We start from the raw sequence: 25,402 nt of genomic DNA on the forward strand, positions 1-25,402 counted from the left end.
GTCTTTGCTCTTTGTATGTAGATCCCTGACACCTCTCTCTCTCTTTCTTTCTCTCTCTCTCTCTCTCTCTCTTTCTCTCTCTCTCTCTCTCTCGCACACACACACACACACACACACACACACATTCCAAAGCTGAGGGAGGGGAACAAACTCTCCGCGAAGCAAAGGGTCTTTGAACGGCCACAGGCTCGTATTATCTTTCCTATTTAGTCACTCATCCAAGGTCACACAGGTACCAAAGGGGTCGCCTAAGGTGCCAGACCCTGTAAGCCTCGCCCTTGCGCGCCCCTTGCGGCCGGACACTGAGTGGGCGTGGCCGAGACACGCTCCGCCTCCTTCCACCCTCCGCTCCCGCGCTCTTGGTGCAGTCCAGGTACTTCCATACGTGCGCGGGAGCGAGGGTGAAGCTACGTTGCTGCTGTAGACCCCGCGCGCGCGCGCGCGCGCCCGGGTGAAGAGGTCTGTGGACCGTTCCACTGCGTGGGGCCAAAGGGGGGACCGCGGCAGGCGGCGCTCGGGCCGCAGCGGGACCAGGACCCCGGGCTGCAGCGGGAGCAACGCGCCGGCCGCCCGGTGGGGTTAGAGCCCCGCCGCGGCCCCAGGTAACGCACGGCCTGGACCCTGCGCCGTGCGCCCCAGACGCAGGCCCAACGAGGATGGAGCGATAGGGGGCGGCAGTGGGCTGGCAGTGTAGCGCAGGGACCTCCAGCGAGGCCAGAGTCCGCCGGGCTGCGTCCGCTGGGCGGGAGCTTGCAGTCCTGGGACTCTGGGTCACCGCCGCTCCGCCCGCTGTCTAGTGTTCCCGTACGGGGAGCCCCTGGGAACTACAACTCCCAGAGTGCCCTGCGTTCCACGCATGCTCCGATCGCAACCCCTGGCGAGTCCCGGCTAGAGCTGGAGCCCAGGAGTCCGGGACAGAGCTGCAGTGCTTTGACCTCCTTAGGGCTGCCCCAAACACTTTACCAGCGCTCCTTGTCCCAGCTGCTGGGGATCCAGCGCGACTCGAACCTTGCCCTGGGGCTGCCTCGGGTCGGAAGAACAGGCCACTGCACGCCAGCGGCGTGGGTACTGCTTTGAGGGTAAAGGAAGGCGCGGGGTCTCCAGAGGGTCTGTGTCTTGCCCAAGGTCACACACTCTGTTGCCTGAGGGCTATGAAGCCCGAGTCGAGATGGGGCCGGGGTAAGAAAGACGATGTGGGTGTAGGAAGCTGGCCTTGTTGGAGGGAAAATGGGGAATTCAGCTGGACTCATCTCCCGGGAGCTGCCAGGCTTCCACATTCTTGGAGCCCCCGATTTTCATCTCTGGATGCTGTGGTGACCCATACCCGCTCCTTCCTTTGCAGACCCTATGGGTTCTACGGGTGACAGCTATAGCAGGGAGGGAGTCAGAAAGGGGATCCCCTCCCGTTGCCCTACCCACAAAGCTCACACCCTTCAAGCGCACGATGTCTTCCAGTACCGTGGAAAATGAGCACACAGTGGAAGCCACTATTGACTCACAGTCACCCCTGTTTTCACTGGACAAACGGTGAGCCTCATAGAGGTGGCAGCTTTCTCATAGTCTAGGTGGCTGGCTTCTGAGGCACAGCACTTAACCATCCGTGTCTGCTGCCCTCTCAGTAGCCTGTAGGAGATGAACAGCAGTGCTGCACACACTAAGCGCTCAGGAAATGTCATCTGTCACTACTGTTGTCATCATCCTGGTTTTACAGAAGTGAGACTGAGGAAGAGAGAGGCCACATCACTGACCAAGACTCAGAGCTGGGGCCAGAGTGTTGCAGCCTTGAACCCAGACCTGGGAACACCTTTATAGACAGGCCACCCTCCCCCGTATGCATAAACAGCCTCTGCTTTTTAGGGCAACCAAAGTTTGGGGCTCAGGTGTGTTCAAGCCTGCCATAAGCAGCAAGGACTTGGCAGAGTGGGGCCCATCAACCCCTACCCTAGTGTGTGAGGCTCAAGTCTGATGCTCTGGGGTAGCTGGGAGGTCTGTGTCCTGAGCTGGCTTTACCAGGCTGTGCTGTGTGTTCCTGGACCATCCCTCAGTCTCTGTGTTCTGCCAGCTTCACTTGGGAAGGCTGCTGGGCCCTGCATCTGGAGGAGGGCTTGAGGGCTCTTAGAAGAAAGGAGTGGAGTACTTTCTGACACCTGATGGAGGGAAGGAGGCAGCCAGCTATCCAGGGTTTTAGGTAGGCAGGTGGAATAGGGGAGGCCCCAGCAGGATCCATCTCTTGCAGAGTCCTGGGGTGGAAGCTGGAATGTAGGTAGAATCCAGTACTTTGCCTTCAAGGGACCAGGGTTCAAATCCCTCTCTGCCTTTCTTCCAGTCTGTGATCTGGAGAGGCTTTTTCCCCAAGGACATCTGTGCTTTTGATTATTGGACACCTGGAGACCCTGTGTTGGCATTTGCATTGCATGAACCAAACTTAATGTTAGATTAAAATGTGACCCATGTTTGCCCCTTCATGGCTATGTAATGGTGGGTAAGTCACGTCCTCTTTTGCCCAAGCTTCCTCATCTGTAAAGTGGAGTACACACTGATACCTAGCTTTAGGTCACTGGGAGGACCAATGAGATGATCAGGGTAGGATTTACTCAGATCATGCAGGAGACTCCAGAACTCTGATTTCTCCACAGAACTTCATGGGAGGTACTTGGCCAAGAGTGAGCCACCCCCATTGGTCATTTCTGGAGCTCCCTGGGCCACACTTCTGGGAACTGGGTCAAGGGGAATCATTTCCTGAGCCATTTTCTTCATCTGTAAGATGAAAGTAACAGAACCTGCCTTCAGAAGGGTAGGGGCAGGGTAGGGTGATGAGGGTGAGGCACACAGTAGGTATATAGGCCACGGGCCCACACTGGGGTTCCAAAGCAGAAGATTCATCAATGAGAGGAAAGTCCAGATTCCTGACTTCCCTGGGAAATTGGGTAAAATTGAGCCTCCTTCCCGCTTGCTCCAGAGTGATTTTGCATGTGCCCAGGAAAGTTTTTCAGGTTAGGGTTAGAGTGGACGTGTTATTGGCCAGAACTCCCGATTTCTCCACAGAACTTCATGGGAGGTGCTTACCCAAGAGTGAGCCACCCCTATCGGTCATTTCTGGAGCTCCTTGGGCCACACTTCTGGGAACTGGGTCAAGGGGAGTGGGAGATGTGTTATTGGCCTCTTGTCCTGTGGCGAAAAACTTGAGGGCTGTGGGGATTTGCTGAGGGTGTCTCAGGGACCTAAACCAGAGGGTCACGTGTGAGATAAGGCAGGACGAAGATTTCCTGGCCCTGAAGCATTAGGGGCAAGGAAGAGCAACCCAGAGCTCCTTCCTTGGACATCCACTGTCCAGTGTGAGCCAGGCCCTGCTGGGGGTAGAAGGAGCAGCCCCATGACATGCCTTCTGCTGTCCTGATGCGGTGTGATAATAGGCGTGCTATGTATTGTAGAAACCAGGAGACAGGTCAGGAGAGGCTCCAAGTAGGCAGCCTTTGAGCTGAACCCCTAAAGTTGAGCAGAGTTTGGCCACAGGTGAGGAGGGGATGTTGAGGACACTTTAGGCAGAGAGAATGGGACAATCAGAGCGCTCGTTTCTTCAAAGGAGTAAGTAGATTATGGAGTAGTAACTGGAGTCACTTCCTGTGTGGTGTGGTGTCTGACTCTTGCGACCCCATGGACTGGAGCCTGCCAGGCTCCTCTGTCCATGGGATTCTCCAGGCAAGAATACTGCAGTGGGTTGCCATTTCCTTCTCCAGGGCATCTTCCCAACCCAGGGATTGAACCCAGGTCTCCTGCATTGCAGGCGGATTCTTTACCAACTGAACTATGAGGGAATCCCAGAGTGTTAGTCACTCAGTTGTGTCCAACTCTTTTCGACCCCATGGACTGTAGTCTGCCTCTGTCCATGGAATTCTACAGACGAGAGTAGTGGAGTGGGTACATTTCCCTTCTCCAGGGGATCTTCCTAACCCAGGGATTGAACCTGGTTCTCTCTCCATGGCAACCCATTCCAGTATTCTTGCCTGGAAAATCCCATGGACGGAAGAACCTGGTTAAGCTACAGTCCATGGGGTCGCAAAGAGTAGGACATGACTGAGTGACTTCACTCACTCACTCCTGCACTGCAGGCAGATTCTTACCATCTGAGCCTAGTAAGGATTCCCACACTGTGGCCTCAGGCAAGTCGCTTCCCTTCCTTGAGCCTCAGATCCTCACCTGTAAAATGAGATTACCCCTGTGGTGTCTCAGTGAAGGCTGAATGTCAGTGCACTTAAAAGTGCTGAATCCTCTCAGGCAAGGAGGAGATTACTGAGACATGAAGTGATCATGACAGGACTGTGTGCAAATCAAATGGCATGAAGTGAAGGTCAGGGTGCATCTAGGCCTGAATTCAAAGATGGGGAAGTTCAGCACAAGCTAGAGACTTCACAGCTTCCTGTAAGAGGTGAGATGGGAGCCTAGCTTCAAGGGGCAGAGCAGAGGAATAGATTGGTAGAAGGGAAGAGAGAGGCAGGGAAGGCCAGAGGGAACACAGCCATGTAGCTGTGGGAGAGAGGCTGGGGAGAAGTGAGCCTGAAAAGTTTGGTGGGGGAAGCTTGTCTTGTTAAGCACAGCCCTGAAAGCTAGGCATTAGGGAGCCATTGCAGGTTCTACCCCTATCCAGGCAAGCAGGGGTTGGTCTGTGTAGGCACTTTGAGTGTAGGACAGATTTTCTGATTGCTTTTATGGAGTGAGAAAAATAAAAGGTTGGAAGGGATTTAGGGGGAGGGAGAGTTGCTGTTAAGGGGATGGTTAGAGAAAGGCAGCCCCATTTATTCTCATGTACCCATAGTTTAATTGTGATGGAGAGAGTTTGGCATTCCAGGTAATATCTGTAGCATGCCTCCTGAATTTGATCTCTCGTCCCTACAGGTCTGCAAATAGCACCTGGATACCATTTTCAGTTTTTGTGTTATTGGCTGCACATCCACAGTATGGTGTCAGATTGTTGCTGCTCTAAACATTACTTGGATAGGCATGTCTGTTCCCCAGACTTCCTTCAGGGTTGTTTCTATTGGATGCCTCTAAAGGAACACAAGTTTTAATGACTGGAAATCCTTAAGACACACTGTTTTGCAGTAATTTTCTCTAGAATTTTCAGTAGGTTATACAGGATAGTTGTTTTTTTTTTTTTTTTTAAACAGCAAATATACAAAAGCATATCGAATTAAAAATTTTCCCTCCTGGCCCAGTGCTCTCCTTCAGGTCTCCATGAGGGCAGTTATTCAGTCTCCTGTATACCCTTCCAAAAATATTCTATTCTGATACCGAATATATCCTATTTTAAAAAAATTGATACTGCTACCCTCAGTTCAGTATCTTTCAGTTTTGAAATCTGGGGTTATGAAATATACCAAAGCAGCAGAGAAAATCACACACAGGCACACGCCCAGCAGCCCCACTACACAGGCTTAGCAGATGTTTTAACATTCGTGCTGGTATCTCGTGTAGGGCTGATTCGGAGGTAGCCCTGTGTCAGTGAAGCTCCATCTAGAGGAGTCTAGTTATGGATTATGTGTGTAGTTTATATTAGGCCTGTCCCCAGCTCTTGAATATTTTAAATATTATTGATTTCTCTTTTTTTTTCCCCCCATCGATATGGAGGTAATACCCCATTTTGTATAATGTCCCCAGGCAGACATGGAGGCAGAGGGGAACGAAGCTAGGCTTTGTCTTGGATTCAAGCTTCACCTCAGCAGTGTGACCTTGGGTTAATGACACCCCTCTTGATGTTCTTTACCTTTGTAAAATGGGCAGGTTGTAATAATCCGTCTCATAGGAATATTGTAGAAAACTAAAGACTTCATTGGGTTTAGTTACACTATCCACCTAGGCAAGGAGCTCTCCTACGCCTCGCCTAGAGCAATTAGAGCGCAGGTGGCCTGGAGAATATCATGGACCGAGGAGACTAATGGGCTACAGTCTAGCGGCTTGCAAAGAATCGGACAGGACTGATGGATTAACACTTCCTTTTCACGCCTCCTACTCTAGCTTCAAACTGTTCCCCGCCCCTTTCCCTGGCCACGCTAGGGGCGGGCCGGTTAAATGTGTTTGTGACGTCAGCGCGCGCCGGGCCAATCCCCCTTCCCTGTAAGCGTTATTAGCTTATTTGCATGAATTGCCCTTTATTGGTTCGTTGAGCAAGCCAGGCCCGCCCAACTATTTAAAGTCACCGCGCTATATAAACAAGAAGATGCGGAGAGGCCAGGCCATGATGTCATCGCGGCGCTGTAGCTCTCAGAGCTGACGTCATCTCCGGGGAGGTTGCCCGGCCAGGGCTGTTAGAGCCTTCCTAACCACTCAGGCTGGCTTAAGGGACGCTCTTGCCCCGTCGAAGGTCTGGTTCATTGCACTTCAGTGTCCCAGGCGCCGCCCGCGGCCGAGGAGGGAACCATGACACAGTAAGTCCGGGCTGCGGCTCTACCGGCGGGACCCGTTTCTCGGGCAGGGAGACAGAACCTCAGAAGCATGAGTGATTCGCGAGTTTGCATAGCAAGTTAGAGTTGCAGCCAATTTGTCTTACCCCGTAGAAGGTCTTCCATCTTTAGGTCAGGCCATGTGGCCCCGCCCCTTGCTTGTGATGGCTGCGGTCACTTTAAGTGAGGAGGTGGGGACGAGAAGGAGGTTTTTAAAAAAAAAAAATCTGCCCTCAAGATGGCGACCCACTAATCACGTGCCGAGTCCCGGCGGGTGATTGGCTCTTGGCACCCCCGGGGGGAGGAGCTCTTGGCAAGGGGCGGGGCCCTTGCGGGCAGCTGCCGGCTACTGTTTGCCGGAACCTCCCGGCGCGGCCCCGCGAGTCCCCCTCCCGCCCGGCGCGCGACCCCGCCGCTTCGAATGTTGTGAATCAAATGTGGGGTTTGTTACATTCCGCTGCCGCCGCGGACAGTTCTTAAAGGGCCAGCCGCAGGCAGCTGCGCAAACCCGGCCGCGTCCTGCACTGCCTCCTGCTTCCCAAGGGCCTGAGGTGGCCACGCGTGAGCCTCGCGAGGCAGACGGTCGGCGGACGGACAACAAAGAGAGGGCCCCGGAAGGACCCGGACAGCCCCCGGACTAGGGGGTGGGGAAAGGAGCACATTGTTCCGCAGGGCGGGGGCTCTTAAAGGGTCCAGGCAGCATACTCCCACCCCCACCTCCGCCCCCTGCCCAGCTTGGCCGTTCTAGATCGGGAACAAAGGAGTCACGGTGTGGCCGAAGGTGAGTCGGGGACTGAGCCCCCAACTCCCGATTTCTGTATCCCTTGAACTCCTGCCCTCCTTCCCCTGGGACTGGGTATTGTGATCTAGCTGGCTCTGCAGGAGTTAATCACGGGCAGTCCGGAGTGGGGACTGCGAGGCCTCTAGAATCCGGGACCCCTCCCCACCCCCAGCGCCCCCCAAGGCCAGGCAGAGTCTCCTTCTCCAGAGGCTGAGCGCTGCGGTTGGAGAGGAAGGAGCCGCCCCCTCCCCCTGCAGCCGCCACTTCCTTTGTTGTTGCTTTTGTCTCACGCCGAGCACATGGTCCGGGATCCTCGGCTCTTAAAGTCACAGCGCTCTGGCCCCGACGCCGCAATCTGGCCTCTCGTCCCAGATGTTCCTCTGAGCACAGCACAAAGGAGTGAGAAGGGGGTGCGGGAGGCCCCGCTCTGGGCGAGTATCCGTACCACGGCCCCTCCCCCACGCCTGTCCCCTTTCCCAGGGAGGGTTGGTTGAGGAAGCTCCTCGAACCCCTCTACCTGCGCTTGGCCCACATTGAGGAGGGGCTTGCCCTTTAGGGACACTGGTTTCATTCCCCTGTAATGTGACCACCTGGTTTCTTGCGTCTTGCTTATTTGTGGCTTTATTTGGGAGCTCTCGGAAGGAGAGATTTCCACCCCCATTTTACAGTTGTGGCAACTGAGTCTCAGAAGGGAAGATTTCCTTGACCAAGGTCACCTAGGGAGTCTGGGCTGGCGCACGACTCTTACTTAACTCAGAGCTTGGTGGTCCTGCCCTCAGCTCCCACCAGACACCACAGTTGGGTAGCTTTGCTTGTCTTCCAGGCAGTGCTGGGCCCAGCATGCCTCTTTTGGGGGGCTGGTGGAAGGGAGTAGGGAGGGGTGCTTTTCAGCCTACCTCAGTCTGCTCCTGTCCTCAGGGCCTCACTTGGCTTATCATCTGCAACACAGCCCCTATTCCTGCAAACAGCAGCCAGGCCCAAATTATATGTTAGGGTCTCCCTCTACCAGGATGAGGATAGCTGCTTGGGGCACTGAAAGTGCCTGGGGGAGGAGATGGATGCAAGATGCAGTCCCTGCTTCTGGGCAAGATTGGATTTAGGGATGGGACCTTTAGGGCTCTTTTTCAGAGACCTTATTAAAAGCCCAGCCCAAAGGACAAGTGGTAAAAGGCAGAGCAGTTAGGTGGTAGCTTTGCTGTTTGACCTTGAGCAAGTTGCTGGCTCCAACTTTGGGCCTCACTTCTCTCCACAGTAGGGCTCATCACGATGCCTGAAAGAGAAAGCTCTCCTGATCTCCTTTAGGGCCTACAGTAGAGGTTTGGCATTAAGTAATTCTTGAGGGTACTGATGGTAATGGAAGCCAGGGTTGAAGAAGCCTGGGCCTAGATGACCAGCCAGGACTAAATCTGACCCGCTTTGGCTTTATAGTCTGGAGTAAGTTACTTCCTTCCTTTGGGTCCCAGTTTGCTCAACTGTAAAAGTGGGTAAGTTCCCCCTGGGCCATCTCTGTTCCCAGTCAAGAACCAGGGCCCCCTCCTTGCTAGCTGGGGTATTCCCTGAGGGAGCCTGTCTGACTTTCTGATAGTGTAAAGCTCAGCTGATACCTGAGCTTTACAAATCACTGCAGTGGACTTTCGGGAGTCCTTACCAGTCCCCTGGGAGCTGATTATTGGCCTGTTCCCATTTTACAGATGAATAAGCTGTGGCTCAGAGAGAGGAAGCAAAGTGCCCAGTCCTCAACCAATACTGGCCAGAGATCAGGGCATCATGTGTTAATAAAATGCAAGGGTTGACACTATTACCTTTGGCACCATTGGCCACAGCTAGAGGGCTTCTGTCTGGTGGTTGGATTTCCCAGCTCCTTGCCACTTCCCTTTCCTGCTCTGTGGGCGTTTTTGAAGAGGCTGGCCAGAGCAGAATCCCATGGGCCTGGGCCTCTGTGGTTCTTCACCCCTGAGCCTTGACATTGCCCAGCCTTCAACAAGACAGCATAGCATAAGAGGAGCAGTTGAGGCCACTGCTATGTCCCTGGGCACTCAACTCTAGCTGACTGGCCTTGGATCTCACTTCTCTCAGTGAGATCTCATCCTCAGTGTCTCTACTTCTGAGGGTTGCTATGAGGACTTAACTGGGATGGCACATGGAAAGTATTGTAGTTCTTGTTAATAACTCCCCATCAGCAGGACTGAGGTCTCTCAGGATCTCTGAGGTCAGTTAGAACAGAGGTTCTTAAGCACTGCCTGTGCTATAGAAACTGCTGGGGAATTTGGTGGAATTCTAGGCGCTCTTGTTCCCCAACCTTCTTAAGATTCTAACCCAAAATGTCTAGGGTGGGTCAGGAGTTTGTTGTTTCAGTTATTTGGGGGTTTCCTCTGAATCTCTCTTAGGCTATGTTTGCTCGGCTGGATCATCAGCAGGAATCGAGGCTGTGTGCATGTGTGTACACATGTGTGTTAAGATGTGCACTTGGGCCACACCGAGGGTTACAACCCCAGTCACCTGTGGTGGGCAGGCGGGGAATGGGTCTGGGGTGGCCTGGAGAGAAAGCTCATGCTCAGAGTGAGGGAGTCAAGCAGGAATGAGGGACCAGATTTTCTGCTTCACCACACACACACGCACACGCGCACACACACACGCACACACCACTCACTCTCTGAAAGGCCAAATTTTTATGTAATCTCCCAATTTTTAATCATTGGCACTAACATCACTGCTGCCAGACTGAGTACATAGACCTTAGACCTATGTTATCAGCTCTCCTGGGTGCATTTACCACATCAGGCCTGCCCTGTGCTGGGTGCAATCTAATGAGCCTTGTCCACCCCTCTGCCAGGTGCTGGCTGGGAGGAGCGTGAATTCCAGCTCTTCCGTGGCCTTGGGCCCTGTGCTGTCTTAGCAGGTAGAGAAGAGTCCCCCCTTTCAGGCTCATTGTGAAAGTTAGGGCCCATGCACATAAAGCCCAGAGCAGAGGAGAGGAACAAGGAGTTGAGGGGACAGTACACACACTCCTAACTGTGTGAACAGAGAGGCAGCACTTGAGGCTGTGTGTGGAGGAAGCATAGGAGTTGCGTTCTATGGAGGCGGGGTCCCTGCGGTAGGAACAGCCAAGGGCTGGTCCTGCTAGATGTGCCCTTTAGCTTTGCAGGGCCTGACAGATTTCAGAACTTTCCCTGCGAGGGCCTCATTCCAACCTCTGGAGTTAATCCCCCGCCCCCCCGCCCTGCAACTTGCCCTACCTGGACCCCAGCTCCTGCCCCGCCTCGTTCCCACTCAGCTTCCTCCCTTAGGTTTAGGTTCTTGCTTCCTCTTTTCTTAGCAAGCCCTACCTCCCACTTGTGGGCTGTGTTGGGTCAGGTTTGTACAACCCCCTCCAACCCCTTCCTCCTGCCCCAGAGGGCCTGGCTGCATGCCAGACCCACCAGTCCATCAGAGGTTGACTTCCTTTATCACTTCATTGCGTCTTGCCAAAATTCTTGGCCTGGACCCTTTCCTGTTGGCAGCAGGGTACAGCAAGAGGCTGTAGTCAGCCCACCTCGCCGCTTTGACACTTCCTCTGGCACCTTGAGCAAGTCCTTTCCTGTCTCTGAGCCTCAGTTTTCTCTTCTGCAAAATGGAGCTGACAGTTCCTTCTTTTAAGAATAGGTGAAGTCTCACTTGGGTGGGCACTGTGGTAACAGATTATGGAAAGAAAGTACACAGTCGACCCTCTTTATCCATGTGTTCACATCCATGGATATAACCAACTGTAGATTGAAAATATTGGGGGGGAAATCCATCAAGTTGCAAAAAGCAAAACTTGAATTTGCCCTTTAGGTAGCATTTACATCATACTTACCTAGCATTTCCATTGTATTAGGTATCATAAGTAATCTAGAAGTGATAGAAAGTCCAGGGGAGGAGGTATATAGGTTATATGCAAATATTACACCATTTCACATAAGGGATTATTTAAGCATTCTCAGATTTTGGTATCATAGGAGTCCTAGAACCAGTGCCCCATGGATACTGAGGGATGACTCCTGGCTTGTCTTGGACTGAGAACCCTCAAGGGCAGGAACCAAGTCAGAACCTCTCACATATTAGTAGTGGAAGGAGTATAGTCCTTCTTGAGCCAAGCAGGTGGAAGGGAGGAAGCTGGAGTCCCCTCAGGAACCCCACTACCTGTAGGTCATATTTGTAGACCCTTGCACCATGACAGGGTTCCTTGGAGAGCCACCCGGAGGGAGCCTTACACCAGAGCCACCTGGCCTGGAAGCATGTTAGCCAGCCCTCTGGACTCCCTGCAGGCCAAGGCTCTCTCTGGTCTGTCCGTCCTGAACCTCAGCGCCAGGGCACAGTGCTGCCAGGGGAGCGCAGGGGCATGGCGGGTGGCATCAGTGGGCTTCTGGAACCGGGGTGCAGAGGTTTGATCCTCCTTCCCTGACCGCTCATGGAGCAAGGGACTGAACTTTCTGTGCCTTAGTCCCTTTGTCGGTTTGCCTCCTAGGGTCGTGTGCCCTGGCCCAGCCCCTCCAGCCCTCTGCCACCCCTGATGCAACCATGGGCTCTGGCAGTGACTAGGTGGGCACCCTCTGCCCCTGGGGGTCAGCGGCGATTCCCTGCAGGACCCAGCAGCAGCCCAGGCCAGCTCTGGGGAAGGTAGGAGGGAACCTCCCAGTCCTATGGATCCTGGAGCCACTGCTGTGGGGGCTGTCAGCCTAGGCTGGCACAGGGGCCGGGGGCGGTGGGCCCAGGGCCCTGAGCTGTCTTCCTTCCCCAGTGGGTAGTGGACCTTTGGCTTCTTCCGTGCTCTGTGAATGAGCAGCCCCCGTCAGTGCTACTGGGGCCTCCTCTCTGGTGCAGCCCCAGCCGCGAGGGCCCCCTGGCCAGCCCGCCTTCCCAGGATGAGCGCTTCCCCTCCCAGCAGCTGCCGCCCCGACCAGCACACCTCCCCGTAGAGGAGCGCCGAGCCTCGGCTCCTGCCGGCGGGAGCCCCCGAATGCTGCACCCAGCCTCCCAGCAGAGCCCGTTCATGGTTGATCTCCACGAGCAGGTAGGCAGAACCCCCAACCCCGCACTCCGCCTTGCCGCCCTGGCCTCTGGCAAGTCAGGCCAAGGAGCAGAGGAGCAATACCCTGACTTCACCTTGCTGAACTCATTGCTCCGTTCGGGGAGGCATCTTTAGCCCTGGTGTACAGGTTGGTACATTGAAGCCCAGAGAAGGGAAGGACCTTCCCTGGGGCCACACAGTGGATGAGTGATAGAGCTATAAAGCCCCTCCTGGGTTCCCAGAGGACTCTCTGGGGATTGGGGCAGGAGGTGGCAGCTGGGTCTACTGTGGGTAGGCCCCAGCTAGAGAAGGGGAGAGAGCTGGCCCAGCGGGACTGTCTCAGCTCGGGGCCAGCCGAGTGGCCTCCCCACAGTTCTGGGTCTCTCTTCTGCAGGTGCACCAGGGACCTGTCCCTCTGTCCTACACAGTCACTACGGTGACCACCCAAGGCTTCCCCTTGCCTACAGGCCAGCACATCCCTGGCTGCAGCACTCAGCAGCTCCCAGCATGCTCCGTGATGTTCAGTGGGCAGCACTACCCGCTCTGCTGCCTCCCGCCCCCGGTGAGTGAGCACCCGCCCAGGCCTCCTGGTCCGTCTCTAGCTAAAGGCCTCGGGCTTGGGCCTGTAGCAAAACTGAGCTGCACTTAACGGCCCTTAGCCAGGCTGTCTGAATACCCTGGGCTCCAGGCCACAGCCTTGTCCAGAAAAGTGTATGTGTACTCATGTCCAGTGGAAGGGCATTGCAGAGCTCAGGGCTGGCCCTGCATCCCAGGGCCTGCTGTATGGTCTGGAGGAGTCACTGTGGGCCTTCAGAGCAAGATGTCCTGCCTGGGAGGCCTAGGCCAGGGCCAGATGGTCCAGAGGACTTCTCGCTGGGTGGAATTGGCCCTGGCCCTGGTCCCACAAACCTAAGACCCAACCCAGAGCCCAGAAGAATGTTCTCCAGCCTCTGCCCCCTTTCTCAGCAGCTGATCCAGGCATGTACCATGCAGCAGCTCCCTGTGCCGTATCAGGCCTACCCCCACCTCATCTCCAGTGACCACTACATCCTGCACCCCCCGCCGCCAGCCCCACACCCCCAGCCCGCTCACATGGCGCCTCTTGGGCAGTTTGTGTCCCTGCAGACACAGCACCCACGCATGGTGAGTCCCGGCAACGGGTCTGATGCTACAGGGAATGGTGGGTGGGGCGGGGCCCAGGGGACTCCCCTCGTCACTGACTCTGCCAAACCCCACCTCCCCCCCGCCCGCAGCCCCTGCAGCGCCTCGACAATGACGTGGATCTCCGGGGGGATCAGCACCCCCTGGGGAGCTTCACCTACTCCACCTCGGCCCCAGGCCCGACCCTGTCGGCGTCCGTGCCCATGCACTACCTGCCGCACGACACCCTGCACCAGGAGCTGTCCTTCGGTGTGGTGAGTGCCACCCCTGCTCTGGCTTGAGGGTGACCAGGGAGACAGGTCCGTGGCTGACCTGCCCCTGGCCCCCCTCTCGCAGCCATATTCCCACGTGATGCCTCGGAGACTGAGCACCCAGAGATTCCGCCTGCAGCAGCCGCTCCCCCCACCGCCCCCGCCGCCGCCCCCACCACCATATTACCCCAGCTTCCTGCCCTACTTCCTGTAAGTACCTGCACAGCTGCTCCAGAGCTGGGGGGGTGTGTTCTCCTGGGGCCGTTAGTGGTTAGACCCTAACAGGGTCCCACAGAGGTCCCAGGGCTGCTCGAGCCCCCCTACTCCCACCCCCCAGCATCCCCAGTAGACCAGACCTGTACACTCACACTCCCCAATAGGGTCTCTGGTGTGAACAGTTCAGAGTTCTGGGCTTGGTTTCATGGTGGGAATCAGGGGAGCCCCCCAACGCCCTCTATGCCTACTGCCCTTGACCCTGGGCCCACATGCTTGTCTCCCACTAGCTCGATGCTGCCGATGTCACCAACAGCAATGGGGCCCACCATCAGCCTGGATCTTGATGTGGATGATGTGGAGATGGAGAACTATGAGGTCCCGTGGAGCCTGGTCCTGGGAAGTGGGGGCTTGGGGGACCTCCAGCCCTGGCCGCCGCTGACTCTCCCCTCCTGCCCGCGTCCAGGCTCTCCTGAATCTGGCCGAGCGGCTGGGAGACGCCAAACCCCGTGGCCTCACCAAAGCGGACATCGAGCAGCTTCCATCGTACCGCTTTCACCCGGACAGTCACCAGTCAGAGCAGACACTGTGAGTGTCCTGGCCTCCTCTTCCAGCCCCCTCCCCGAGCCTCTCTGAGCACAGATAGGTTTCTAATCTCCCGGATGGGGCTTCGTGCCCCGCCGTGAGTCTGCCCTGCCCTCAGTGTGGGGGTGACGCTCTGTGCCTCCTCCCAGGTGTGTTGTCTGCTTCAGTGATTTCGAGGCGCGGCAGCTGCTCCGGGTCCTCCCCTGCAACCACGAGTTCCACACCAAGTGTGTCGACAAGTGGTTGAAGGTAAGGTTCCCATGCTGCTCCCAGGTGTGGGGAGGGAGGAGGGGGACTGGAGGGCTTCCCTCTGCGTCCCTTCGGCATCCAGGAGTTCTGGCTCCACTCAGGGAGCCAGGTCCCTACCAGGGAGCAGAAGAGCCTCCGATGGGATGGGGGTTGGGCGAGAGTGGAGTCTTGACATGCGGCTGCTTCTCCCAGGCCAACCGGACGTGTCCCATTTGCCGGGCCGACGCTTCCGAGGTGCCCAGGGAGGCTGAATGAGGCCCCACAGCCACCCCGGAGAACCCTGCCCAAAGTTCTGGAAACTTGGGGGCCCCAGGGAGGGCGTGGTCCCGGCCTGCCCTGCCGTTTCTGCCTGCCTCTCCAGAGCTGGTGTCAGGGTCAGCCCGAGAGAAGCCCCTGCAATAAGCCCCTGCATTTGCCAAGCTCCAAAGACTCCTTCCCCGTCTGCCCACCCGTCTACCCACCCGGGAGCAGCCTGAGCGCCCGCGACTCAGTTTCTCTCCTGTTTGCCCTCGGGTCTGTCTCCTTTTCCTGCCAGCACTGGGAGCCAGGGTCCATTCCCCTAGTGTGGCCGGTGGAGATCGTTGGCCCCAAGATGGGCAAAGGGGGAGCTGTCCGGGGTCGCCTGGTCTCTTGCACTGAAGTGGCATGCCCTCTGTGCAGGTGGCACTGACAGGCGTGGACAGATGGTGGCAGGAAGCCCAAGTGGGTCCTTCCGCCTTGACCCCAGGCAGACTCAGGCAGCCAGGCCGCTGTGAGGGTTGGGCTGGCTCCCTAGAGGGCCCTCAGCCCAGGCACAACATTCCGGCCGCAAGCCCAGGTTGGGGAGCATCAGAGCCAGCCTCCCAAGCAGGTGGGAGGCAGGCTCTGAGCTGAGGCAGATGGGCCCTCTGAGAGGGGAGAGTGACTTCCTGTGTTGCTGGTGGCTGCCCTCCCTGGCAGTGACGGTGCCCAGACCCGTGCCCGATCTCCCCTTTCTGTCGTTTTGCATGAACGTGAGGAGCAGCAGTTTTTGTTGATCATTTGGCCCCAAATTGCGTGTAGGATCTGAGGGTGTGGATTTTTAAACAGTCTTTTTCTTTTGGTTTAACGGGGGTATAGGGACCAACCAGGACCAAGTGCCCCGGGGGCAGGGAATGGTCCGTGCTATGCCGCCTGGCCTGCATGCATGTGCACGGCCAGGGCTGGGCCGGGTGGCTGGCGGTCGTGGGTGGGGTTGGGGGGTCTGTGCTCAGCTGATAACTGCCATGCACTGTACTGCACACGTCCCCAGAGCCTCCCGGGACCGGACGCTTTTCAGGGCATTTCTCCCTCTAGCCAGGACCTGTCTCCCACCTGCCTGGGCGTGTCTCCTCCAAGAAGTCCCAGGAGGACTAGGCCCAGGGAGGGTGTGGACCCACCTCCAGGGGCCCCCTCCCAGCTTGAGCCCTGCCCTCCAAGGTCTGGAGGAGCCCCCATAGGGTCTGGCTGAGTTCCCCACCCTCGCCCTCGTGGTCCCATTCCTTCTCTTCCTCACCCCCAGCTGGGGTTGCTGCCCTGAACGAACCGCGTGTGGGGCCGGCACATCCTAGCAGGCAGCCCCTGGCGCCTGCTGCCTCAGGGATGCTCCAACCACCCTCGTTCAGCAGCGGCCCTGGCTTCCCGCCACCCCCCAGCCTGCCATGGGGCCCCATCAGCCTGGCCCCACCCCGTGGAGAACCCAAAGTCTTACTGTATATAACTCCAGGTGACATTTCTATATTTATAGCAGTGTTGAAAACCCCACGTTTTACACAGAGAACCACCCTCTCCAACCCCCCTCCCTTCCCCACCCCCAAAAAAGGTTTTCAGAACCCTTTCCAGTTCCTGGGGCAGGCGGAAACAGGCTCACGGATTGTGTGTCGGCTGCAGCAGTGATTCCAGCGAGCAGCTGTTGGGGGGGGAAACAACATTAAAAAAAATCACTTAAAAAAAAAGATTTATAAGACAATTATTTAGGATGTTTGTGATTTGCCGACCTTGCTATAGATGCCATGTTACCAATGATTTCCTGTGGTGGGGGCTTGTCATTGTTTACTGTTTTATTTACCAACTCCTGGCCTAGGCATGACAGTGGGCTCCATCCCCTAGCCCTGGCTGGGCCCAGCACCTGTGTCCTGTGTTAGAAAGGTCTTTTATATACATATATACAGTTACATATATATGTATGAACATGTAATTTGGGGGGCCCTGTTCCTTGCACATTTTACAGTTACCTCATTTTTCCCATGTATGTATTTGAGAAAATGCTAATATATAGAGAAAAAAAATGGTTCTTAAAGCTTACATGTGTGGTTTTTTCCATTCCATTGGACTCACATTGGTTTGTAGCATTTAACATAACTAGTATGTTGTATTATATATGTGTATACCGATTGAAATTTTTAACAGATTTGTACTTTTTTTAAAATGAAAGTTGCTAGTTCTGCTTGACCAAGTAGTGCAATCATTATTTTTTTTAATATTGTTGCTGATTTCAGAGGGATATTCACTAATAAATGTATGATGTATATCAAGTATTGCCCAAGCTGCTCTTGGCTGCCTGTGTCCTTTAACTGTTTTAATGGGAAATAGGGCAGGGGGCATCAGTCTGAGAGTGGGTAGGGGCCCAGGATGAGACAGGCAGAAAAGATTGTTCTTCGCTTTGGAACCTTAGGGAAAATGATCTCTTGATGGAGAGCAGTCTGTGGATCCAGTTCAGTGATAACTTACTCTGAGCCAATCTGCTTCACAGGCAAACTAGGTAGGATTCTGTTGGCAACTGACAAGATTCCATCTCACCGGTTTGAGGAAGAGGGCACTTCCTAGTCTTGTCATTTACATTCTGGAGGTAGGTTTTACTTCATCCTGACCAAATCCAACTCGGTCTTGTTGTAAGGAACCAAGGTCTCACTTCATGTTACAACTTTGTTCTGCATAGTGCTTCCTGGTAGCTCTAGCTTAGCTTAGTTCAGTCGCTCAGTCGGGTCCAACTCTTTGCGACCCCACGGACTGCAGCATGCTAGACTTCCCTGTCTATCACCAACTCCTGGGGCTTGCTCAAATTCATGTCCATCGAGTCGGTGATGCTGTCCAACCATCTCATCCTCTGTCGTCCCCTTCTCCTGCCTTCAGTCTTTGCCAGCATCAGTCTTTTCCAAGGAGTCAGTTCTTCACATCAGGTGGCCAAAGTATTGGAGTTTCAGCTTCAGCATCAATCCTTCCAATGAATATTGGGGACTGGTTTGATCTTGCAGTCCAGTTCAATTCAGTTCAGTCACTCAGTCGTGTCCGACTCTGCAACCCCATGAATCGCAGCACGCCAGGCCTCCCTGTCCATCACCAACTCCCAGAGTTCACCCAGACTCGGATCCATCGAGTTGGTGATGCCATCCAGCCATCTCATCCTCTGTCATCCCCTTCTCCTGCCCTCAATCCCTCCCAGCATCAGAGTCTTTTCCAATGAGTCAACTCTTCGCATGAGGTGTCCAAAGTACTGGAATTTCAGCTTCAGCATCATTCCTTCCAAAGAAATCCCAGGGCTGATCTCCTTCAGAATGGATTGGATCTCCTTGCAGTCCAAGGGACTCTCAAGAGTCTTCAACACCACAGTTCAAACGCATCAATTCTTCGGCGCTCAGCCTTCTTCACAGTCCAACTCACATCCATACATGACCACAGGAAAAGCCATAGCCTTGACTAGACGGACCTTAGTCGGCAAAGTAATATCTCTGCTTTTGAATATGCTATCTAGATTGGTCATAACTTCTTTCAAGGAGTAAGCGTCTTTTAATTTCATGGCTGCAATCACGATCTGCAGTGATTTTGGAGCCCAGAAAAATAAAGTCTGACACTGTTTCCACTGTTTCCCCATCTATTTCCCATGAAGCCGTGGGACCAGATGTCATGATCTTCGTTTTCTGAATGTTGAGCTTTAAGCCAACTTTCAGTCCAAGGGACTCTCAAAAGTTTTCTCCAGACTCTCAAGAGTTTGCTCTAGTTCAGTGTCTCCTAATTTAGCATCATCTCCATGCAAAAACTTTTTTTTCTAATTCTAAGTAGAATTATTAGTAATTCTAATAATTTCTGATCTGGAGTCTTGTTAAACCAGCAGGTTGTACACCCATTCCTGAACCCTGTGCTACCATTAGGGAGTTAAAACAGCATGACTGGCCCAGCTGCATTACATACATCCCCACTCATGGGTCCCACTGAACCTACAAAAATTAAGGTGCTCATCCTCGAGCTCAGTGGGGACAGAGGGCCTGAGAGCCACCAAAGGGACCAGACTGGTGAGATGGAACGTTCCTCTTCTCCATGATGGCGTGTGGTATTGCAGGGCTGCCTACTGATTTGTTAGTATGTCAGAGCAGCATGGTTGGGAGCAGGAGCGGCCAGCTGGGGACAGGAGACCTGCTGTGTCTGTGATGTCACCATCTGTGACCTTGGTCAGGGCACTTGTCTTTCAGCCTTTGAATAGTTTGCAAATTAGGGGACAGACTCAGTTGAGTGGTTCCCTAAGTGTTTCAGAGAAAGTCATATGAAACATTAATAGGGTTTGTGTAAAAAACTGCCGTGTGATAAAGTAAGTTTGGGAAACTCCCTGTTGAGAGTCAGCTTCTATCACAGGGCTTCTCTGAGCCTTGGCTGTGCTGCGGTGAATCTATAGCAGCGCATATACACTCTGAGCAGCATTTCCTGTGTTAGGCTGCTTTAGCCACATGCAGGTCCAGGTTGCATTCTTGAGCACACTGGGGCATGGTGAACTAGACCAGTGGTAGAAGCTGAGTTCCCAGACTGAGCAAATTGTCAGATGGGGAAGTCTCTAAGCTCCTTTTCAGTATTTCAAAAAGCCTGTAGGAAAGGAAAAAACACAGATAACAACAACTGATGCAAAAAAAAATTTTTTTTTGGACAAAATTCAACATTCGTTCTAAATAATAAAACTTTACAAGGTCATCTATACAAAACCTATAGCTAACATCACCCTTTATGATGTGAAAGACTAGTTGCTTACCAATCCTGAGATCAGGACAGGCAAGGATATCTGCTTTCATCACTTCTATTCAACATACTGGAAGTCTGAGCCAGCACAACAAGGCAAGAAAAAGGAAATGAAATTAGGAATGCAGAAATGGAAGAAACAAAACTAACACTATTTGTAGATGATATGATGAAGATCTACGTAGAAAATTCCAAAGAATCTACAAATACCTAGAACTAATGAGTTTTTCAGGTTTGTCAGGCTATAACATAAGTAAACAAAAATTAATTGTATTTCCATATACTAGCAGTGAACACGTGGAACTCAAGAATAAAAACCTGATAATATTTAAATCACTTGAGAGAAAATGAAATGTATAAATCCAACAAAACATAAGACTTCTATGTTGAAAACTACAAAACACTGATGAAACAAGGCAAAGACCTAATAAATAGAGAAAGCTGTCGTATTCTTAGATTGGAAGACTCGGCATAGTAAATTGTCACTTCTTCCCAAATTGATCTCTAGGTTTAATGCAATTCCCATTTAAGTCCAGCAAAGCTTTTTTTTTTTTTTTTGACATACTGACATGCTTATTTTAAATCTTACATGAAAAAGTCAAGAAACCAGAGTAGCTAAGGCAATTTTTAAAAAGAATAATAAAATGAGAAGAACCACTCTTCCTGATTGTAAGACTTCCCTGTAGAGACACATTAATCAAGACATTTTATCAGGAGAGGGATAGCCAAATAGATCCATAGGACAGAAAAAAAGAATTCAGAAATAGACCTGCATGCATACAACCAACTGATTTTTGAACAGTCAATGAATAATTTTTTTCAGCAAATACTCCTGGAGTAATTTGATATCAGCCAAAACCACTGTAGATGGTACCAACGTCAATTTTCTGGTTTTATATAAGATGTTATTGTTGAGGGAAAGTAAATGTACTTAAGAACTTTTTGTAATGTTTTTGCAACTTCCTATAAATGTATATTTATTTCAAAGTTAAAGGGAAATTGGATAAAGATTTGACATTATGAATCAGAGTGAAATTATATTATCCCTGGGCTCCCATTCTGTCACTTGAAGTGGTCATTCTGGTTACCTCCTATTAAAAGCTCTGCCTGCCACCAACTACAACAGTGCCTGGCCCATGGTGGCCATTTTGGGGAATGAATTAATTGGCAGTTATTTTACTAACAGTTGGTATAATTGGCAGCATCTTTTCAAGGGTCACACACTACAAAGTGTCCTTGGAAGGAGGAGGGTGGGTCTCCCCAGAACTGGATGTTTTCTCACCATTTTTGGGCTCAAGTGTCCTTTGAGCTCAGCCTATTTGCTGACATGTAGAACCTTCAGGGCTTTTTTCTGGGCACAGAGGGTGTAACAGTCTAGACAGTTCAGTTGCCCCTCAGTCCTCGAGGCCTGATAGGGTTCTTGGGTTGTCATTTCAGCAAAACTGGTTGAGTACCTCTGCCCCAAGCCAAACACGGTTTTAGGCCTTGGGAAGACTCCAGTGAATGAAACTAAGTTCCTGTCACCAGGAAATGGGCATTCCAGGAGAAACAAACAATATTTAAAAACCCCGAAAACCACCGTTTCAAATATAACAAGGGCCATGAAAAAGAATGGGCACCTCTATACAGGGCTTTCAGAAGAGGCAACCAATATGGAGATTAATGAGACCTGAGTGTTGAGAAGGAGCTGGTCAGGAGAAGAGCATTCTGGAGGGAAGGAACAGAATGTGCAAAGGCCCAGAGGCAAGAATGAATTTGGGCAGGGTGAAGTTGGAGAGGAGCAGGGGCCAGCTCCCACAGTGTTTCGTTTGTTCTTCCACACCCTGAGTTGAGGTATTTATTATCTTTGGATTTTATTTGGAGGAACTGAAGCTCAGAGAGGACCAGGGCTAGGCCCAGGGAGAAAATGGGAGAATCAAGATAGCCTTGCAGTCTCCACTTGTAAATTCTCCAAAGTCAGAGAATACACTTCTGAAAAGCCCAAATGGTGGCCTCTTTGGTCTCTTCTTCCCCTTCTTCCAGGCTCCAGGCAAGCCCTCTCCCACTGCCACCAGAAACTTCCTGGATGAACCGGGAGTAGAAGGTTTTTGTCCCTAGGAGGGGTCCTTTGAGGGCTGGCAGCCACAGGAGTTTTGTTTACGTTTGTTTCCCAAAGTGCCCTGTTTTCACCCCCTTGCTGTGTGTGCTGTTCTCTCTGCTTGGAAGACCACTCACATTCAGTGAGCACCCGCCACACTGTCACATTTCTCTCACGATCCTTCTATGTTCTTGACTGTAAAACTGTTTATACCTTCCTCACTGGGGCAACTGGGGGCTGACTGAGGCTTGGTTAGAGGAGCTGCCATGTGCCCCCTGCCTCCTTGGCCCCTGAATCACACTAAGATGCCTCAGGGGCTTTAAATTCTCTCTTGCTGGTACACATGCTCCCTTCCCAAAGCCCAGCTTGAGTGTCCTCTCCTCAGACCCCTCCCTCAAGCCAGAGCAGGCCACACTCTACTCTGGTTTTCACTGCACACCATGCGAATGTCTCACCTGTTAGAAGTCCTGCTGGTTGCCCATGACTTTGCTTCACCAGACCAAGGACCATCATATTCACCTCGTTCCCAGACCCTAACAAAAGGGCAAGGAGACAGGAAGCATTGGTGAGGGTTTCTGAGTGGATGACTGAATAAATGAATAAATGAGTGAGCTGCTGTTAAGAAAAAGACATGGGAGGTTAACCCCAGTCCCAGGGCCCAAATGATTTTCTACAGGCCCTGCCCTCTCCTTTTGTGGTCCCAGAGACAGTGAAATTAACTGTTTTCTCTCACATTAGTTTTTGTACGATGATGTCCACTCCCTGGCCTCCACTGACGAGCTGGGAAACACCATCATCCTCCACCGTTATTCCGAGCACAGATGAAGTTTATGAGAGAGAAGTGCAGGCTGGGAAAGCCATCATTCTCGGCCGGCCAGGCAGACTCAAGGCCGCAGCAGGTCGCCGGAGAGGCTGGTGCCAGGGCCCAGATCAGCCAGAAACTAGCCACATCTGTGGCCAGAGGATAAAAGGATTTCTTTGCAGTAAACATATAAACATTTTAGGTGATTCTAACCAAAGCATAAACAGGGGAAAAAAAAAAAAAACCTGAAGCAGATATGCCAAAGTATCAGTGTTAATTATTTGGAGTGGTAGGAATGTGAACGACGGTTATTTTCTTTGCACTTTTCTGCACCATTTTAAAAGAAAAGGCTCTGCCTCTGCTGTATGGGGCGCAACTAAAAACAAAAACCCCCATCTGCTTGCGTTATGCTCCAGAGGTGGGAGCCCTGACATCTGAATGTGCCTTCTACCTGCGACAACCCCCATCCCTCAACTGTGCTCCACCCTTTCTGAGACCTGGACCCCACCCTTTCTGAGGTCTGGCTTTCCATTCTGGGACCTACCTTGTAGTCTTTTGACACACTAGTTCTTTCCTTAAATTAGCTACAGTGGGTTTGTTGTTGTTTGCTAACTACAGACCTCTTTAAAGGGCTTCCCTGGTGGTTCAGATGGTAAAGAATCTGCCTGCTATGTGCGAGACCTGGGTTTGATCCCTGGGTTGGGAAGACCCCGTGGAGGAGGGCATGGAAACCCACTCCATTATTCTTGCCTGAAGAATCCCATGGACAGAGGAGCCTGGTAGGCTACACAGGTCCATAAGGTCACAGAGTCAGACACAACTGAAGTGACTAACTTTACTTTTCAACTACAGATCTCTTTAGATACAGAAGGTAAGAACTACATGAGCAAACCCAGGTGTATGCAGTCCTGTGTGTCTAAAATGGCATACTAGGCCAAATACGACTTTCATCTACTCTCCTGCCAGGACCTGGGTGTTAATGAAGCCAGAGTTAAACAAGAGTCATATCAGTATGATTCTGGAAGACTAGAATCATGTAGTCTAGGTACTTGCCTTCTTGGCAATCAGAGGAGTTCGAAAAATTGACAGCATGTTGTTGAAAACCTTTCTATCCAATGTGAGTTGTCTTGGTCTGACTTTAGGCAGGCAAATGCCTGGTGTGAAAGAATCAAGAGATCTGTGTGTGTTACTTAAGTGTGATTGTATGGAGTAACAGAGAAAAATGAAATTACGATGTTCCACCAGGGCCCCAGAGTTGAGGCCCCGACTTCCAGCCTGGGGAGCTGAAAGCCTCTGGATGTTCCCACATGACCTCTCTTTTCAGAAACCAACTGGCAGCAGTGAGGGAGGCAGACTAGTACATTTTCATGCCTACTCGCACAGTGTATTCTGGGCTTAATCTTGCCTGGGCCCTCAGTTTGCTGAGACAGGCTTCTAAGTCTTCCTACACTCTGTCTTGCTCTCTGAAATGGACATTTCAAATCTCTCAGTCTAATTAGATCTCTGGCCCCATCACTTTCATCACTCCCCGCAACCTGACAGAGTGAACAGACATCATAACATGGGGATGCCTGTAACTTGTCTTCAAACCTACATTCTAGAAGTCAGAATGCACTGACTTTTGTTCCCATCCTTCCTCCTAAGGCCAATGCCTCCCACCACTCCGGTGGCATCTTTCTCTATTGTCCCTCCTCTGTGCATTTTCAACCTTTCTCTAAAATCTCTGCTTTTAGCATTTAAACATAACAAAGTCTCTCCTACTTTAAATAACCCTTCCTCAGTCTTGGTTCCTATTTCCCCCCATACTTTCACTGACAAATTCTGTTAGAGCTGCCTACATTTGATCTTCCCACTTCACCTCTTATGTATTACTTCTGTCTCTGACACTATCTTCCCCCATTGAAATAGCACCTTTGTTCCTAAATTCAGTTTTTGGAAACCAGTAGCTCAGCTGGCAAAGAATCCGCCTGCAATGCAGGAGATCCTGTTTTTGATTCTTGGGTCAGAAAGATCCCCTGGAGAAGGGACAGGCTACCCACTCCAGTATTCATGGGCTTCCCTGGTGGCTCAACTGGTAAAGAATCCGCCTGCAATGTGAGACCTGGGTTCAATCCCTGGGTTGGGAAGATCCCCTGGAGGAAGGCATGGCAACCCACTCCAGTATTCATGCCTGGAGAATCCCCATGGACAGAAGAGCCTGTCAGGCTACAGTCTGTGGGGTCGCAGAGTCAGACATGGGACTAAGCACACATAAGCACATTCTCAATTTCTCACTCTCCTTGATCCTCCATATTTAATCAACCTCCTAGTCTTGGCCACTATTTTTCCTAAATAGTGCTCAGTCCATCATTAGCCTCTCCATCCCTTCAGTTCAGTTCAGTCGCTGTCATGTCCGACTCTTTGCAACCCCATGGGTGCAGCACACCAGGCCTCCCTGTCCATCACCAACTCCTGGAGCTTGCTCAAACTCATGTCCATCAAGTTGGTGATGCCATCCAACCATCTCATCCTCTGTCGTCCCCTTTTCCTCCTCCTTTTAATCTTTCCCAGCATCATGGTCTTTTCCAATGAGTCACTTCTTCACATGAGGTGGCCAAAGTATTGGAGTTTCAGCTTTAGCATCAGTTCTTCCAAAGTTAATCCTTTAGGTTTAACTGGTTTATCTCCTTGCAGTCCAAGGGACTCTCAAGAGTCTTCTCCAACACCACAGTTCAAAAGCATCAATTCTTTGGTTCTCACCATCCCTAGGCTGCTCCTGATACACAACTCCATCGTGTCACTTATCTTGCCCTCTCCCATCCAGTCTCCCCAGTGAGAAA

General features: G+C 52.3%; 1 protein-coding gene across 10 annotated transcripts; it reads left to right on the plus strand.

Moving 5' to 3' along the window:
• On the plus strand, positions 369-17,248 carry RNF44 (ring finger protein 44). 10 transcript variants are annotated; one of them, XM_018050644.1, is made up of 11 exons: positions 369-602; positions 11,705-11,856; positions 12,061-12,250; positions 12,642-12,809; positions 13,214-13,390; positions 13,501-13,662; positions 13,745-13,869; positions 14,163-14,250; positions 14,339-14,460; positions 14,607-14,706; positions 14,899-15,090. In XM_018050644.1, the coding sequence occupies exons 2-11, from the start codon at positions 11,750-11,752 to the stop codon at positions 14,959-14,961; spliced, it is 1,302 nt and encodes a 433-aa protein (XP_017906133.1). In that variant the 5' UTR covers positions 369-602; positions 11,705-11,749; the 3' UTR covers positions 14,962-15,090. The 10 variants fall into 10 exon arrangements, with proteins under 10 accessions (XP_017906133.1, XP_017906135.1, XP_017906142.1 ...); XM_018050646.1 differs by having other exon boundaries at positions 370-459; XM_018050653.1 differs by having other exon boundaries at positions 371-602; positions 12,125-12,250; positions 13,217-13,390.

This window comes from Capra hircus, chromosome 7 (genome assembly GCF_001704415.2).
Source record: "Capra hircus breed San Clemente chromosome 7, ASM170441v1, whole genome shotgun sequence".
Classification (NCBI taxonomy): Eukaryota; Metazoa; Chordata; class Mammalia; order Artiodactyla; family Bovidae; genus Capra; species Capra hircus.